The sequence below is a fragment of the Halichoerus grypus genome, chromosome 11 (assembly GCF_964656455.1).
Source record: "Halichoerus grypus chromosome 11, mHalGry1.hap1.1, whole genome shotgun sequence".
Taxonomy (NCBI): Eukaryota; Metazoa; Chordata; class Mammalia; order Carnivora; family Phocidae; genus Halichoerus; species Halichoerus grypus.
In genome coordinates, this window is record NC_135722.1 from 80,786,000 (window position 1) to 80,801,599 (window position 15,600).

Genomic DNA, 15,600 nt, shown 5'->3' on the forward strand with positions numbered 1-15,600 from the left:
TTTTCTCTAATTTTTAACTTTCTAATTTTCAGATATCTGTTTGGGAACTCCAGTATAAATGACCTAGTCTCATTCTGGAAGTGTAGGGAATAAGACCCAGCATCTAGCTCCAAAGGGAAATGAAATAATGTTACACTATTCTTTGAGAGAGTTATAGATAGCAAACACTGCTTGCTGATGCTTTTTTGCAGGTAAAGTACTGAGACCTCAGGGAGGAAAGGCAGGGTGCCTTCAGTCTTAAAAGGACTCATCATGTAGAAAACAGAGCCCAGAGCATCTTACCTTTTTTCCCATTCATTGATTCAGCAAATACTGAGTTACTAAGCATCAAGCATCATTCATGGAGCTTATATTCTAATTGGGGGGAGATTATAGAAATATCAATAGTAACAACAGAATACCAGATATTAACACCATGCAGACTTAAAACAGGTGAGTATGATAATTCCCCAGGCAACTATTTTACAGTGTGTGCTCAGGAACACCTAACCATTAGCAAAGCTTAGGAAATTTAAGATGAACTAGAAGTGCAAAGCCATGTGAAGATCAAGAGGAAAACATCTCAGGGCGCCTCGGTGGTTCAGTTGGTTAAGCATCTGCCTTCAGCTCAGATTGTGATCCTGGGGTCCTGGGATTGAGCCCCCCCCCCCCCCCCCCCCGTCGCTCTCTCTGCCTGCTTCTCCCTCTCCCTTTGCCTGCCACTCCCCTTGCTTGTGCTTTCTCTCTCTGTCAAATAAAATCTTAAGGAAAACATCTCAGGACAAAGCCCTGATAGTCCTGAGGTGAGAATGAGTTTGGCATGTTTGAGGAGGTGAAGGCAGGCCAGTGTGACTACAGTGTAGTAGGTGAGCAGAGGCAGGTATGGAAGAAGCAGGAGATACTGACAGGTACCTGATTATGCGTAGTGTGGAGGCTACCTTTAGAAACCAGTTGAAGGGTTGTTTTCAGGGAAATAATGTCATCACATGATCATCAGAACCTTTTTCAAGCTGCCCCCTGGCTGCTCTGTATAGAATGGATTGTAAGGAGACAAAATAGGAAGGCTAGAGGATTTAGAAAGCTAGGAAGCCGTTTAGTGAGCCACACCAGAAATGACTTTAGCTTGGACTCTGGTTGTGATACAGATGGTGAGAAGTACGTGAAGTCAGAATGACTTGCACATTGTGTTGCCAAGGTAATTGGATGTTGAAGAATAAAGGTGACTTGACTGGTGACTTGATGAGCAGCCTCAGTTGATGGCTTTTTAGTATAGACTCAAATATTTAAAAACAGATCTCATATAAAACTCTGAAATTCTGGCTTCTCTTAAGAAAAAGAGTATCTGGTTACATTGAGTCTGAATTCTCATGTGAGTGTTGGTTTCCTACTTTAGGAGATGGGTGTAGGCTCTGGTTTACAAAGCCTCCATCTGTCCTCATTGTCTCCTTGACAATGAGGCTGTTGTTGGTTGCCATTTATCATCAATTTATCCTATCGTTTTTCTTGTATCATGCCCACTTAATTTATTTAATATACTCTGTAGGCCTTTAATTTTGGGGTCTCACCTCTGATAGTCTGAAAAGAAAGTACATAAAAAGCTTTAGGGTACCTATGAATATCTAAATAAGTGTAAAAATGGCCTGTTTGCCAGTATACTCTTATATAATAGTATTCTTTAAAACCAGTTTGTGCTGTTATAAGCCAGGTTAATCACCCTTGGGGACATTTCCTGGAAACACAAGACAGGTTTTTGGTGTGCTGTCAATGTTTGATTTCTTGATCTGGTTACACAAGTGTACTCAGTTTGTGGAAGATGCTCTTATGCACACTTACATGTGTGTTTTATGTATATTATACTCCAATTACAACTAAAAACTAGTATCAATTTTAAGAATAATTTAAAGTATAAATGTACTTGAGTGTTGTGGATTTCATAAATTGCTTTTTGCTCTTTCAGCCAAGCCAAAGCCATGTACTCTTGTAAAGCAGAGCACAGCCATGAGCTTTCCTTCCCACAGGGGGCGATATTTTCTAATGGTAAGTCTACCCATTCCCTTCCCTTAAGTTCATTATCATGGGGAAGATGAAGGAATAGTGTAGGGAAAAGAAGCTAAAATAGAAGCCAGGAGACGCAGAATCTAGTCCAGGCTCTGCCTCTCATAACCTGTACCGGTGAATGCATCACATTCCTCTGCAGCCCAGTTTCTTCCTATGTATTCAAGAGAGGCAGAGGGAACAAGGGTTGGGGGAGGTAGGAAAGATGGAAGGATGGGAGGGATTGGGGAGGAGGAGAGATTGGTTACATGAATGCAAAGGACATTTCCAGCCTTAAAGGTGCTGTGACGTTGTTTTGACAACTTGAGTGTATATATGCAATCTGATGTGGATTTTTACCCATTTATGTATATAATTATTTGAGGCTAATGTTGACTGAATGACATTTGTTTTTTTTTTTTATTTTTTGTCAGTGTACCCATCAGTGGAACCAGGATGGTTGAAAGCAACTTATGAAGGCAAAACAGGACTAGTTCCAGAAAACTATGTTGTCTTCTTCTAATACTGTTTAGTGGATGGCAGTATCTTCATGGTATCCATGGTAACAATAATAAGTGCTATGATTTTATCTGACACAGATATGGGAATCAGCCCACTAAATGAAAAGTAAATTTCTGTTAAGTTTCTACACCAGCAGACTATGTAGCTCCCTATAAATGGAAAAGAAAAAAAAATGCTTAAATTGCTTGCCATGCCATTCTTTTTATTTTTTACTTCTTGACTGGTTTCTTATTTTAAAATCTTTCTTCCCCTGTTTTTTCTGATAAGTAACTCTACACATTGTCTCTTCCATAACAATTGTAGAATCTCAAATACTGTGTTAAGTACTGTATCCCAGAAATTTGGAAACTAGAAATTTGCTATAAGGATTTTTAGATATGTCCTTTACTGTCTGGCATTCTCTGAGGAACCTTGAAATCATTACTTAAAAATGTAATTTAAATTGTTCATTTGTTTTTTTTCTTAAGAATTTACTTCTTTTATATATGATTGTTTTGCTGGTCCTAAACATTTCAAGGAATAAGTTTTTTTTTTTAACATAAGTTTATTTTTATTTGTTTACCAAGTAGATGATATTCAAAAGGAATAATGTATATGATGTCTATAAATGAAATCAAATTAAGTCATACACTGATTTCAATATAAACACTCCATTCAGCATTCCAGATGCCTTCTATGGGCATAGCAGGGATTAGCAAACTATTTCTGTCAAGGCCTGATAGTAGATATTTGGGAGTTTTGCAGACCGTGAAGGTCTTCACCATAATACCCAACCCTGCCATTGTAGCAGAAAGCACCCATAGACCATGAATAAGCAAATGAACATGGCTTACTTAGTACCAGTACAACTTTATTTATGGACCCTGAAATTTGAAAGTCAAAATTCTCACATGTCCTGGCATGTCATCCTTCTTTAACTTCTTAAAATCCATTTAAGAATAGAAGTATTTTAGCTGATGAGCCATACAGAACTGGTGGCAAGCCAGATTTGACTCATGGGTCTTGGTTTGCTGACGCCTGGTTAAGAGGATGTATAAAGCTATCTTTATAATTTGGGGATTTTATGAAATTGTACTATATTAACATATAAATAACAACACATAACATGTAATTTTACTACATCAACATGATAAGTCATATGCATATATCATCTCCTAGTGGCATCACAAAATATAACTACAGTAATAGGAAAACAGTATAAAAAGTGCAGTTTTAAGGCATGCAGCCTGAATTGTACTTGTGACACTGTAAAGTGTCAACATATATTATTGTTATCTAATTTTAATTTTGGCTTTTGAGAAATTCTTGTACAAATGAATAAGATGTTTTTTAAAGACACTAGTAGAAAAGCTATGCATTTTAAATTCTACACTTAATTGCAATAGAAACCAAACATAAAGATACAGGATTCTTAAATTATTTTGAGCCACAGAATTTAAAATTGCTTAGTCATCTTTAGCAGGAATAAAATCTGTACATGATTTTCTTTTATGCTTTTCAGTTTACAGCCTTTATTAAGAATTCACTGAATTTATAAAACATAGAAATAGTTATTTACTACCAATTTAAATGTATCACCAACATCTAGTCATGCATCAGCCATTATTTCTGTTATTTCTATTTCAATTATTCTAAAATGTTATTTCTATAAATACCTGCATGTGGCAAAGAGCCTTTTTTCTCAAGATTCCAAAAAGCCAGTTGCTCACCATTGCCCCCCACAGGACTGGTCCACTGGGCCATGATATTTTACTTGTTACTTCGGAGTTCTCCACTGTACAGACACACTCAGGTATTGACTGCATAGAACTCTTTTTATGTGATAATATAATCTGTAGTCTCAATTTCTTCTACTTTAAATGAATGTTTCTAGAGTTAACAGGTTAAATTATGTGTGCACACATATACACACAACTATGTCTTGGAGCATTTATGCTTTTAAAATTAAAAATGGAATACTAGATTAGAACTTAAAAAGAATAACTGTAGGCAAAGTCACAACCAGAAATAAGTATCAGTGCATTGAAATAAAGGAATGAAAAATATTTAATGTTGTAAAAATTAGTAATATAATGAAAAAATCTGATAAATGTTTATTTTTTACCTCCTGCTATTGATCTTTGTATACTTATAATCAGGTGTTGCTAGAGCTTTTTGGTCTCTAGATCCTTGGTGGCCCTTACTAGTAATAATAACATTGCTAACACCCTGACTACCCTCTGCTGGAACAGAAGGTAGTTTTTCCAATGTACCAGTCCCTTAGTTATATGACACTCTCAGTTTAAACACCCTTGCCATCATCTGGCATCCTACTAGATTAGAACCTCTTAATGGCAAATTGATTTTCTTTCAAAGACCAACTTGACTCCAAAGAAAGATTCAGAATTCTACTTCACTTGCTGCTGCATAGAGAAATCTCAGCCTTCATTTTATTTTAACACAGACCAGAGTGTTCCTTCCTCTGAGTTGTCTGAGAGCTAATTCCGCTGATGATCAGTAAGGAATTAAAGGTTTTGTTGTATAAGACATGAATGTGAAGCCCAGCTTTCCTTTCTCATACTGAGGCATTTATTGTGGCATTACTTACTATGGTCCCTTTTTTGAAATAGACATACAAGTGCTTTTTCAAATTGTACTTCTTTTTGCAGTTTTAACATTATAGACTTATGGGTATGGTCCTTTTTCCTTCATATTGATTATATGTGTAAGTCAGTCATGGCCATATACTGCAGACAGACTAATGCTGCTTTTCCTTAGAAATAAGTTTCCTACAGATGAGGTGTTTATGAGCATTGAGAAAATCAAGACACGTGCTCTAAATTACGTGAAGTATTAATTACACAAGAAGGTGATGGCAGTCATTGAAACAGGATCACATTAAAAGTTGTAACCACATTTAATGATGAAACTTTAGCTTTTCGGGGACAATATGAAGATACGTTAGAATTGCCACATGCACACCTTCAGAATGCACAGTGTGGACACCCTAAACACCTCTTACAGTATAATCAGTGTGAGGGAGAGATTGATAAGTCTAAGTTAATCATCTTGTGTACAATGTGAAAATATCAAGTACAAAACATTTATGTATTTAAAAAGTGACTCTTTTGTTATGCCATAACTCTACCAAGTTTATAGAAACTAGTCAGTTAACTAAAGGCTTTTCTTTGTGTAAATGTCTGAAAAGTAAAATAATCTTTGTATTCCTGTGAAGTCCATGAAGTATGAGGAAGTGCCATTTCTTCTTGTTTGATTTGAGTGGTTTTGGTAGTTGTCTTGGCTCTCTGTGCTTTGTAATGTGAGTGAGGGCAACCAAGTTTCTCAACAGTGGCTTCTTGGCTAGCTCTTTCAGGGATGGTGGAGGAAAAAAAACGTACTTTATAATCTCAAACTATCCAAGTTCCCAAGTAGGGAAAATAAAGATACACAATAGCTTTTATGCTTACTCTATGATAATTGGTTTTACATATTGCAGCACGCCTTTTAAAAAAACACCAGGTTGAAAAAAAAAAAAAAGTCCATTAGGTTGTAAGGAAAAAAAGTTTAGCACCGTAATCCTGTGGTGATAACCTCATTCACCTTATTACTCCCAGCCTCGTTGTTCAGGTCTGTGTTTATTTCTGATATTTCTGATATGAGAAGGATGTCATTCCTATGGATGCTGGTGTAGGAGAGTCCTTCAGAGCCTTCTTTCAAACAACGGTACCTGTAGTATGCCCCTTAATTATGTATTCAGGATGCTTTAATTAGCATTTAGAGCTCCAATTTGAATTATATTTTATTGACTTATTGACTTACAAGTCAGTAAGACCATTTACAGTCAGATTTTGTTCTTTGTTTTTACAGTACCTTGGTAACTTGCAACCGTTACTATGTATGATCTAGTAACATCACTGAGTAGGACCCCAAATCATATCTCCTGGTAAAGAAAAAAACAAGAGAATTTACTATTGTCCAGAAGTTATTTTGCACTTGACTAAAGGTTTCCCATTATGGTAAAAATTGCTATTTACTTTTGGTTCCTATCTTTTTTGGTTACCTTCAAAAATCAAAACCATTTTTACAAATGAAGTTAACCTTTTTGAATAGTCTGTGTCCCGCCTGTCTCCTGTTGACCTACAGACTTTTACCAGGTATTTATCAACTGGTCTTAGTTGATACATTCACTGTATCCATTAGTTGTCACCAAAATCTCCCTGCTTCAAATGTGCAATCTTAGATGAACTCTGGCTTATAAGTGGCATGTGCTTTTAAAGGATCAGATCAATAATAAATAAGATTTTTCATTTTTTATGGCAGCTGCATCCACTGTTTTAAATCAGGAATTTCAAATAAGAATGTTGACAGCACTCGCAGTGAGCCATTGGCAGAAAACCGATCTGAATATCCTAGAACAGTGTTCAGAAGCTGTTGTATTAGTTAGGGAAGCCAGTAGGTCATCACTTCCCTCCCTGGCCCTCAAGAGAGATGCCAGGTTGAGAGGTAGAACGACTCTTGGTGCTATGGGGAGAAATGGAGTCTGTGTGTTTACTGAGGAGTCCCAAAAGGCAGGAGTCATTTATAGTTACTACAAACATAAATATCCATCATCCAAGATGTTCATTATAGGGCTATATTAGGAATTTAAGTGATGGGGGGGTGGGGGCCAAAGGTGCTGACACCACCTAATTATGACCACTTTCTCCCCTTTGTACCATCTGCCATCTCTCAGCAGTGTTTCCTTTGGGCTTTACCCTCCCAGGATTGAGAGTAGCCTGACTTTGCCTTAAATCCATTCAGTCTCTTAGATTAAAAGTGTGCATTGTTTTCTCTATGGCAGCATGTTAGAAGTTTTATATATGGCTTTGCATCTTCATTTACCTTTTTACAGAGAACACTGCCTGCACATGATTTATGCTTAAAATCAGATATCATCACATTGAGGGCTGTGACTTCAGGAAGATCTGAAACCTTTACAACTAAATAGGGAGTTTGGCAGGGAAGATGACATTTTTTAAAAAATTCAGAATCCTATTTATATACTGTTAAAATTTGAAGTACTATAGTTTATATTAAAATTGAATATTTAGATATTATATTTCAGTACTAGGAATTTTTTTGTAGCCACTAACATGACAGATTAATAAATATGATGAAAATGATTGTCAGTAAATTATCATATTGAATTGTTTGTAGTGTTTCTGTATTTGTCTTCACTTTGTGTATATATACACACATATACAAAAATATGTAAATAACCTCATGTTATTCCTAATTTCAATTGCCACATATCTTTAATGTATGTTGACACTGTATTTTAAATTACTTAAAAAATAAACCATGTAAGCACATTTTAATTTAGTCTTTGTACTTCAAGAGCCACTGTGTTGGATTCATATAGAGAAAAAAACAAAGTTTCAAATACTGTGAATGGTCATTTTGAGTGTGGCTGAGTGGAAAATCATAGAATTAATAATCTTTTCCTGACAGTTGGACCTTTCCCTGAGAAATTGGCATTATGACAGATCAGGAAAATGTTAATGTTGGTACCTATTAATGATGCAGGTGTCTACCAGAGAGAGAAGTAGATGAGCCACAAACAAAATATCAAATATAACAGGTATGCAGGCTTACCCGAAAATATAAGTTTGCAAAAGTTTACAAATGTGCTATGGAAGAAGTATCAGCATGAAAACTACACCCTTAGTTTTTTATTAGTTTTATGACCCTTTGGGTCACTATTTGACTTCTACCTAAAATTTTGTTTTTCTGTATCAGAAAAAAAGAGAATCATGTATTTATTTTGTGCTGCTAAGTGGATTGTTGGAGTGCAACACTTACCTTGCAGAAACGTAAGCCTGACAGATTAATAATAGGTCCACTGAGCATACAACCTGATTTGCTCAACTGGATTGTACCTTCCTCAGTATTAGAAGAGAAGCAATAAATTCATGACACAAGACTGTTGAGATAAAAAGACTAATGTGAATAAATTCCAGTATGAGTAAGCAGGAAAGGACTCCTCGTATAGGTATTAGAAATCATCGTGGATCAGCCACTGTTTGAGAATGTTGGGTTGGAAGGACTCAACCGAGGCTGGACTCCCTTATAATAACTGATATTTTAGAAATAACAAAAACTAACTCCCAATAGCCAAAACTAGAATGGTTTGAACAACAAAATAAGTAATATATCAGATGATTGGGTTATGACCCAAATTATAAAATATCCATGAATCTATACTGATACAAAGGACAATAAATTTTGTTTATATAAACACATGTAAAATAGGGAAGAGACAGATACTCTTTAGAGAAGAATTCCAAATAATTGGAATTATTTTACTCTTTCCTCTAGGTGGTAGAGTTTAACTTTTCCCTTGTTGAGGATGGGCTGTTAGACTTAGTGACTAATTTCCAAAAAGAGTATGGAAAATGATTGTAACTTGACAGAGAAGCCTGTCAGATACTATCCTAACCAAGTGATAAAAGGTAACATCATCAGTGATACCGTGTGGTTATCTTGTAATCCATAATATGATGTGATGAGAAAAGCCTGTCAACTCTGTGGTTTTCTTTCTCCAAACCCATATCTCCAGTCTAATCATAAACAAACACCAGACACATCTGGATGGGGGCCATTCTACAAGATAGATACTAAATCAGTAATTCTCCAGACTGTCAAGGTAATGAAAAATAAGAAATTGTCACAGATAAAAGGAGAACTGGGAGACCAGACAGCTGAATGCATTGTGAATCCCTGGATTAGATCCTGGAAAGGAAAGAAGACATCAGTGGAAAAACTCATGATATCCAAATAAAGTATAAAATTTAGTTAAGAGTGAAAAAAAAAGAAAACAGTAACAAAATCAGCCACAAGATCGTGACATGAACTGGAGCCACCTTATCTCCTTTTTGGAATTTAAGTCACTTTTATTCAAGATTTAAATACTTTCACGTTTTTCTCCACTAAATTTTGGGATCTGGGAGCAGGACATATCACTAGTTCATTGCTGGGTGTCAGGCAGTTGAGATCAGCTTGGTATACACCACGGCCCGCCCCTTTCATTAAATGAATAAATTCACTAGCAAAGGAATAATCATTGTAAACTGTTTCAGGATTTAGATAATGCAGTTGTAGGCTTGGGTTGTTTTCTGTCTGTGTCTTCTTGCCCAGGAATAGTGGAATTCATTCTTTAACATCCTGTGAATGTATGGTTCACCATACATATGTATATATCAGTGGAGTAAACATATCCCCCCACACACGGATATTATGTGTTCTTAAGGATTAGACACAGATTTGCTCTTCTCAGTACTGGACCTATAAAAACTTGGTTGATTGAGCTGAATGATTTAAGGATGATGTTGAAGAACTCAACTTTCTAAACCATTAAACACAAAATAACCCCAAAATAAGCTATGTTATACTTAACAGTTGAATTTCTTGAGCCAAAGAAGTTGTACTGTTAAAATTTCACACAGCAAAAATTTAGAAGCAAAATCTTTTCCAAGTTTTTTATACAATGGTTCAAGTTGTTAAAAAAAAAAAAAAGTAGATGAAAACATTTGAAACCTCTTTATGTAGGATGCCCTTGGAAACACAAATCCCCAAAATACTAAAATTGAATGCTTGTGAATGCTGTTTCTGGATGTTTAGGGTAAATGAGTCAAGCATGGCATTCAGCAGGACTCTGCTTGTTGATAGAAATTAGTTATCTGAAACATTCTACCTCCAAATTGCCGGAAGCCTGTCTATTGAAAAAGATTCTCAGGGTAGGCTGGGCTAGAGAAAGAAAAATAACAGCCTATCTCCCAATCCTCATTATGGTTTTAAATATTCACTAAATCACCTATTTACAGAAAGATTTTTCACAGAATGAATGAATCATAAGTTGCCTTAGCAAATATACAGTTTAAAAGCCTTTCAAGCATTTTTGAAGTAACAATTATTTCTTCAAATAAATCTGACTTGAAACAATATGTTAAATATGATCCAAGCACCTAGAATGTGTGCTTACATGTGTGTTAAAGAATGCCTTCCTTCCTTCATCCAGGCCCACAGCCTATCTGGCATCTCCCTAGAACACTTAGGGCTTTTTAGAACAAGTATGGAAATGACTTAGTCTAAATTTCTGCAAATTTGGAGACTGGGGCCATATCAACCCCTTTATAGCAGAATCATGACTCTTCTCTCTGCTGTTATCTGACCACTAACTTCTTGAATATGTGGGGAGGTAGCTTCTCCTATGCTTTGATCTTTCTGAAGTCTAACCTTATCTGAAAAGGATATCCTCTGATAATTATCTTCCCTGATAGGCACACAGGGAGCAGAAAAGCCAAAAAAGTAAGATTCAACCAGACTTGGCTGTTAAAGGAGAAAGACTTTTTTTTTTTTTTTTTTAATTTTTGGTGTGTGAAAATTTCTGAAAATAGGTATAAAATACCTAGCCCAGTGCCTTGTACCTAGTAGGTATTACTGGATAGCTATATTAAAGACTCCAGGGGTTTTATAGTTGAGTTTGCAAATTTCTGATGTAAATGGCAAAAGAATCAGTGAAACATTAAACAGTACCGATAGAAGTTAAATCATGGCTCCCAAATGTATGGTCAACAGCCACTAAGCAAATGTTCTCCCTTACACTGTTACGTGATCCTCTGATACTACTAGACACAGCCACTGGGTGTCTCTCTCTCTCTCTCTCTCTCTTTTTTTTTTTTTTTTTTTTTTAGGAAAGAACACAGACTGGAAGGTTAGTTTCTCTGACCGAATGTCACATAGTTGGTGGTGGTAGAGCTACAAGGTGTCGTTCTTTGAAACTCAGTACTCTTTACAATGAACCACCTTTTTAGTACACCAAGTGAAGTATGATAAGCTTTATGTATCACCACACTTGAAAGAGTTCTTTGGCAAACAAGCTTATCCCGAAGAAAGATGAAGTTGGTGAAGAGACTAGAAACCCTATCCTCTGAAAAATGTTTTAGATCAGAGTGTTGCTCCTCCCAAGTGTGACCTTTGGACCACTTTAAAAGCTGTTTACAAATGCAGAACCTCAATCAGGATCTGCATTTTAACAAAACTGCAAGATAATTTAGATAAACAGGGCAGTTTGAAAAGCACAGGTTTAGCAGAACTTTGAATGAGGCCTTTGGGAATATCAGGGCAAAAAAAGACTGGACTCATGTCTTATAAAGGCCAAAGATAGAATCTTGGAAGAAGTCACAAAGATTGAGATTAAGGTTTAAAAATAATTTTATCATCAAGTATTCTAAAAAGAGAACTCAAGAAACAGCTTTCCATTGTAGGGAGTGTTCAAGTGCATCTGGGTGACTGACCGTTTGTCAAAATTTCACAGAGAAAATAGAAAAATTCAATGAGTATTTGAACCAGTCTCAAAAAGCAATTCTCCAGCACCAAGACCTGTGCAAGTCATTGGAAATCTTGAGTAAATTAGATATTATCCTTCCTTTCAAGAGAACCATGGTTTATTTGGGTAACAGGTAAGTAAAAGTCAGTAACATGTTATATGATGAAATGCTAAAAAGAGTAAGTATTGGGGTGCAGAGAAAGGGCACTATTCTGAACCCAGAAGATGGCAGAAGTGATGAAAAAGAAGATAGGTTGGATATAGAGAAAGACAAGTGTGAATTGATTGTAACTTGGTGGATGATGTCGTCATCCAGCCAAATTTTGGCTGAGGTGAGAAGCTGAAAGGAGTGGAGCTCCCTGTAATAGATTGGGATTCCACGTTGCATGGAGGAAGAGGCAAATAGAGGAGTTGGGGAGAGGGGAGGAATAGAGTGGGTGATAGGGAACGGCTGGGATAAGCTGTATTTATTCTTTTTTTATGTCTTCATCCTTTCAACTAACATAGTGCCATGCACTGTTGTAGTTGCTCAGCATTCAAAAAAGAATTAGACATGGTCTTTGTTCTTAAGGAGTTCATAGTTCAATGAAGGAGACAGACATGAATTAAGGTAAGTGTGATAGAGGTACAAAGTGTGAAAGGAGCACACAATAACCCCAAAATTTATAGGGGAAAGGAAGGCAGAGAGGATCAGAGGAGGTTTTATACACAGAAACATCTTAAGTAAACCCTAAAGGCTAGAACATCACAGAGAATGAAGACCTAAAGACTTAAAGTTGAATGAAGTTTCTGATGGATTAGATCTAGTTCTAAGTAGCTGTGAAGCTGAGTGCTTGCACGGGCACAGTGATGTCATTGTGGAAGCATAGGATGAGGTAAAAAAAAAAAAATGTAAAAAACAGGATTGATTGCATGAAGGCCAATCTGAGGAGGCAGTGAGGTTTAGGGAGGAGAATGGTGTACTCAGATTCACCTTTAGAAAGACTGGAATGAAGGGATGAGTTCAACTGAATGTTGTGTCCGGCACTGCAGGAATGGGGCTGGAGAGGCAATGTTTCATAAACACTACAAAAATGAACAGGCCAGACAAGGAAATGACTCATTTGATAGGTCAAAGTGACATGACATGACCATTTTGAATGAGTAATTTAGAAGATTCATATGGGCTCAGATGTCTGTAGGTTGCTGAGGAAGGAATCAGCAATAAAGACAGTGAGCAAAGTTATCAAGGCTGAAAGAGGCTGCCAAAAGCACTGGGCAAAGTGAGTGGCCGGAACTGGTTAGTAGATTTGGTGATGTGGGCTCACTTGGCCTAAGCTATTCCTCGTTCTGGGAGCACTGCAGGCGCTGACGAGCAAGGCTTGGAGATGGATGGCTTCATGCCTCCCCTTAAAATCCAGGGGCTTTCACTTGAGTTTCAAGGGTAGGCACAGGTGGTGGGGGTGGGACGTGTGAATTCCCTAGGTTGTATAGTAAATGTACTGTGTCTAGATATGCACATTTTTCCCCCAGGAAGAGGGGCCATAGATAACAATGATTCAAAAATTTCCACTCCACATTTGACCTACCTCCTCCCCAACACTAAGGGTAACAAATGAGTGCTGCGTACACAGTAGCTAAAAGTTGTGGCTGGAATGTCTGTTTGAACCCAGGGTCCCCACTGTGGAAGACCAGAGTGGAGTTTAACTTGGGGCCAGCTTGATCTCTTCCCGTATCAGGCTGAGAAAGGAATGATTCTCTATAGACGAAGCTTAAAAGCACAGGCCAGCCCAGTAATTTGTGCCTATTTGGTGAGGGAATGCTTATAGAGACCACAACAGGTATCAAGGGAAAATAAAGAGGAGGGGCCGCTGAGTGTTGCGGAACATTTAGGCTCCAGTCTTCATTCAGTCTGTTTCCTGGGGCTGGGTTGTGACCAGCTAAGGAGGTAGCTTTTTTTCTGCTTTGTGAACTTAGGAGATCCATGTGCCAGAAAGAATTCTTCTGGCACTTGTAGAGCAAAAAAGGGCCCTGTCATTCTCTCCCCCGTGACCTTTGAGGAGTCCAGGAGCAGGCCAGGTTTTGCTCTACCTAAGAATTGTTGTGTGGTGTGAAGTACAAAGCCATGGAGTTGTAGAGTGAGTGAAGCTGCAAAAAGTGGCAGAGCTTGGCTTTGCCCGGCCTTTCTTGCCTGCTGCAGACCCCTCCCTGGGTGGGTGCGTTGTTTGTTTTGTCTGTTTTTTGCTTGGAAGCCAAGGCTAAAATAACTCTAAAATAGGAGTAAGTAACAATGTCCTCCTTAAGTACTTAAACATGGTATATCATTCTGTTTCCGGTCTGAAAACAGAACACCCCCTAGGAGGTAGAACAGGTTAAAATTAATATAATTAATGTGAAAGGTGACTATTAAAGAGCCTGACATGAAGCCCTAAGGAATACAGAGATAGTACATGGTGAAAGCAGCTACACCTGTAAGGCAAAGGGAGAGTACAAAGGAACTGAGAACTAAGAAGAGCCCACTTGAGGGTGAGATACAGACCTTATTGTAAAAGGTATGCTACCACAGGATACACAACAGACCGGTTGTTAGAAAGTTGCTAGTGAGGGCGCCTGGGTGGCTCAGTTGGTTAAGCGACTGCCTTCGGCTCAGGTCATGATCCTGGAGTCCCAGGATGGAGTCCTGCATCGGGCTCCCTGCTCGGCAGGGAGTCTGCTTCTCCCTCTGACCCTACCCCCCCTCATGTGCTCTCTCTCTCATTCTCTCTCTCTCAAATAAATAAATAAAAAATCTTAAAAAAAAAAAAGAAAGTTGCTAGTGAGTGTGGGCCAGAGAACTGACAATGTGTGGCGGAGAAACCAGCTGGCGGGTTCCAGTTCTGAGCAAGGACCACAGAGGTGAGTGCCACTGGGCTGCCCCTACCTGATCTGCTTAGTGTCCCTCTTCCTCTCAATTGACAAAGCCTAATGTTGCACCAACGGATGAAGGAGAAATGTTTTTGAGGTCTACCCCCAGTGCCATAAAGCAGGGATAATGTCTTTGGAACTGAAGGCGATGTAGTGGTAACTGACACACTTGTAAACACTGTTTACCACAGATCAACAGCAAAATATTGGAGTCTTTTTCTATTTAATTAGAAAACAGACAAGATTTCTATCTTAATGATTAATCAACACCATGTGGCAAGTTTTTGCAAATTTGGTAAGATAAAATGAAATAATTGGTATACTTCTTGCGTAAAAGCAGATAAAAAGATAAATTTTTTTTTATTTTCAGAAAATATGATTATGTACTTCGAAAACCAAGACACTCTACCACAAAACAGACAAAATAATCTGTTGGAATTGATAAGAGAATTTGATAAGGTGTATGAATATAAAGTAATCATAGAAATTAAGAGATCTTTTCCCCTGTCTTGGTAATAACCAATAGAAATTAGAAGAAATAACATTTATGACAGCAAAAAAGAATAAAATGCATAAGAATACATGAATCAAGAAAGTTAAGGGACCTATATGATGAGGAAATCCAACATCTTCTGAAAAGACTTAACATAAGACCCATCTTCTAGGATGGTAAGAATTAATACTTTAAAAATGCCAACATTCCATATATTAATTCTAATTTTAATGGAACTTAGGATTCTATTTCTATTCTTCTTCTTAGAAATAGACAAATGATTTGAGGCTCATATAAAAAAATCTGTTCAAAAAAATACCAAGAGATTTTTGACAGAAAATAA

At 37.3% G+C, this 15,600-nt stretch overlaps 1 protein-coding gene across 3 annotated transcripts in view; it reads left to right on the forward strand.

The window, feature by feature from the left end:
* The window catches only part of ARHGAP42 (Rho GTPase activating protein 42), a 289,588-nt gene extending 281,723 nt beyond the window's left edge, over nt 1-7,865 (forward strand). For all 3 annotated transcript variants that reach the window (XM_036081768.2, XM_078058735.1, XM_078058736.1), the window contains 2 exons: nt 1,937-2,016; nt 2,448-7,865. In XM_036081768.2, the coding sequence (XP_035937661.1) occupies nt 1,937-2,016; nt 2,448-2,536 (169 nt within the window). In that variant the 3' untranslated portion in view covers nt 2,537-7,865. The remainder of the gene's footprint in view (nt 1-1,936; nt 2,017-2,447) is intronic.
* The last annotated feature ends 7,735 nt before the right edge of the window (nt 7,866-15,600 follow it).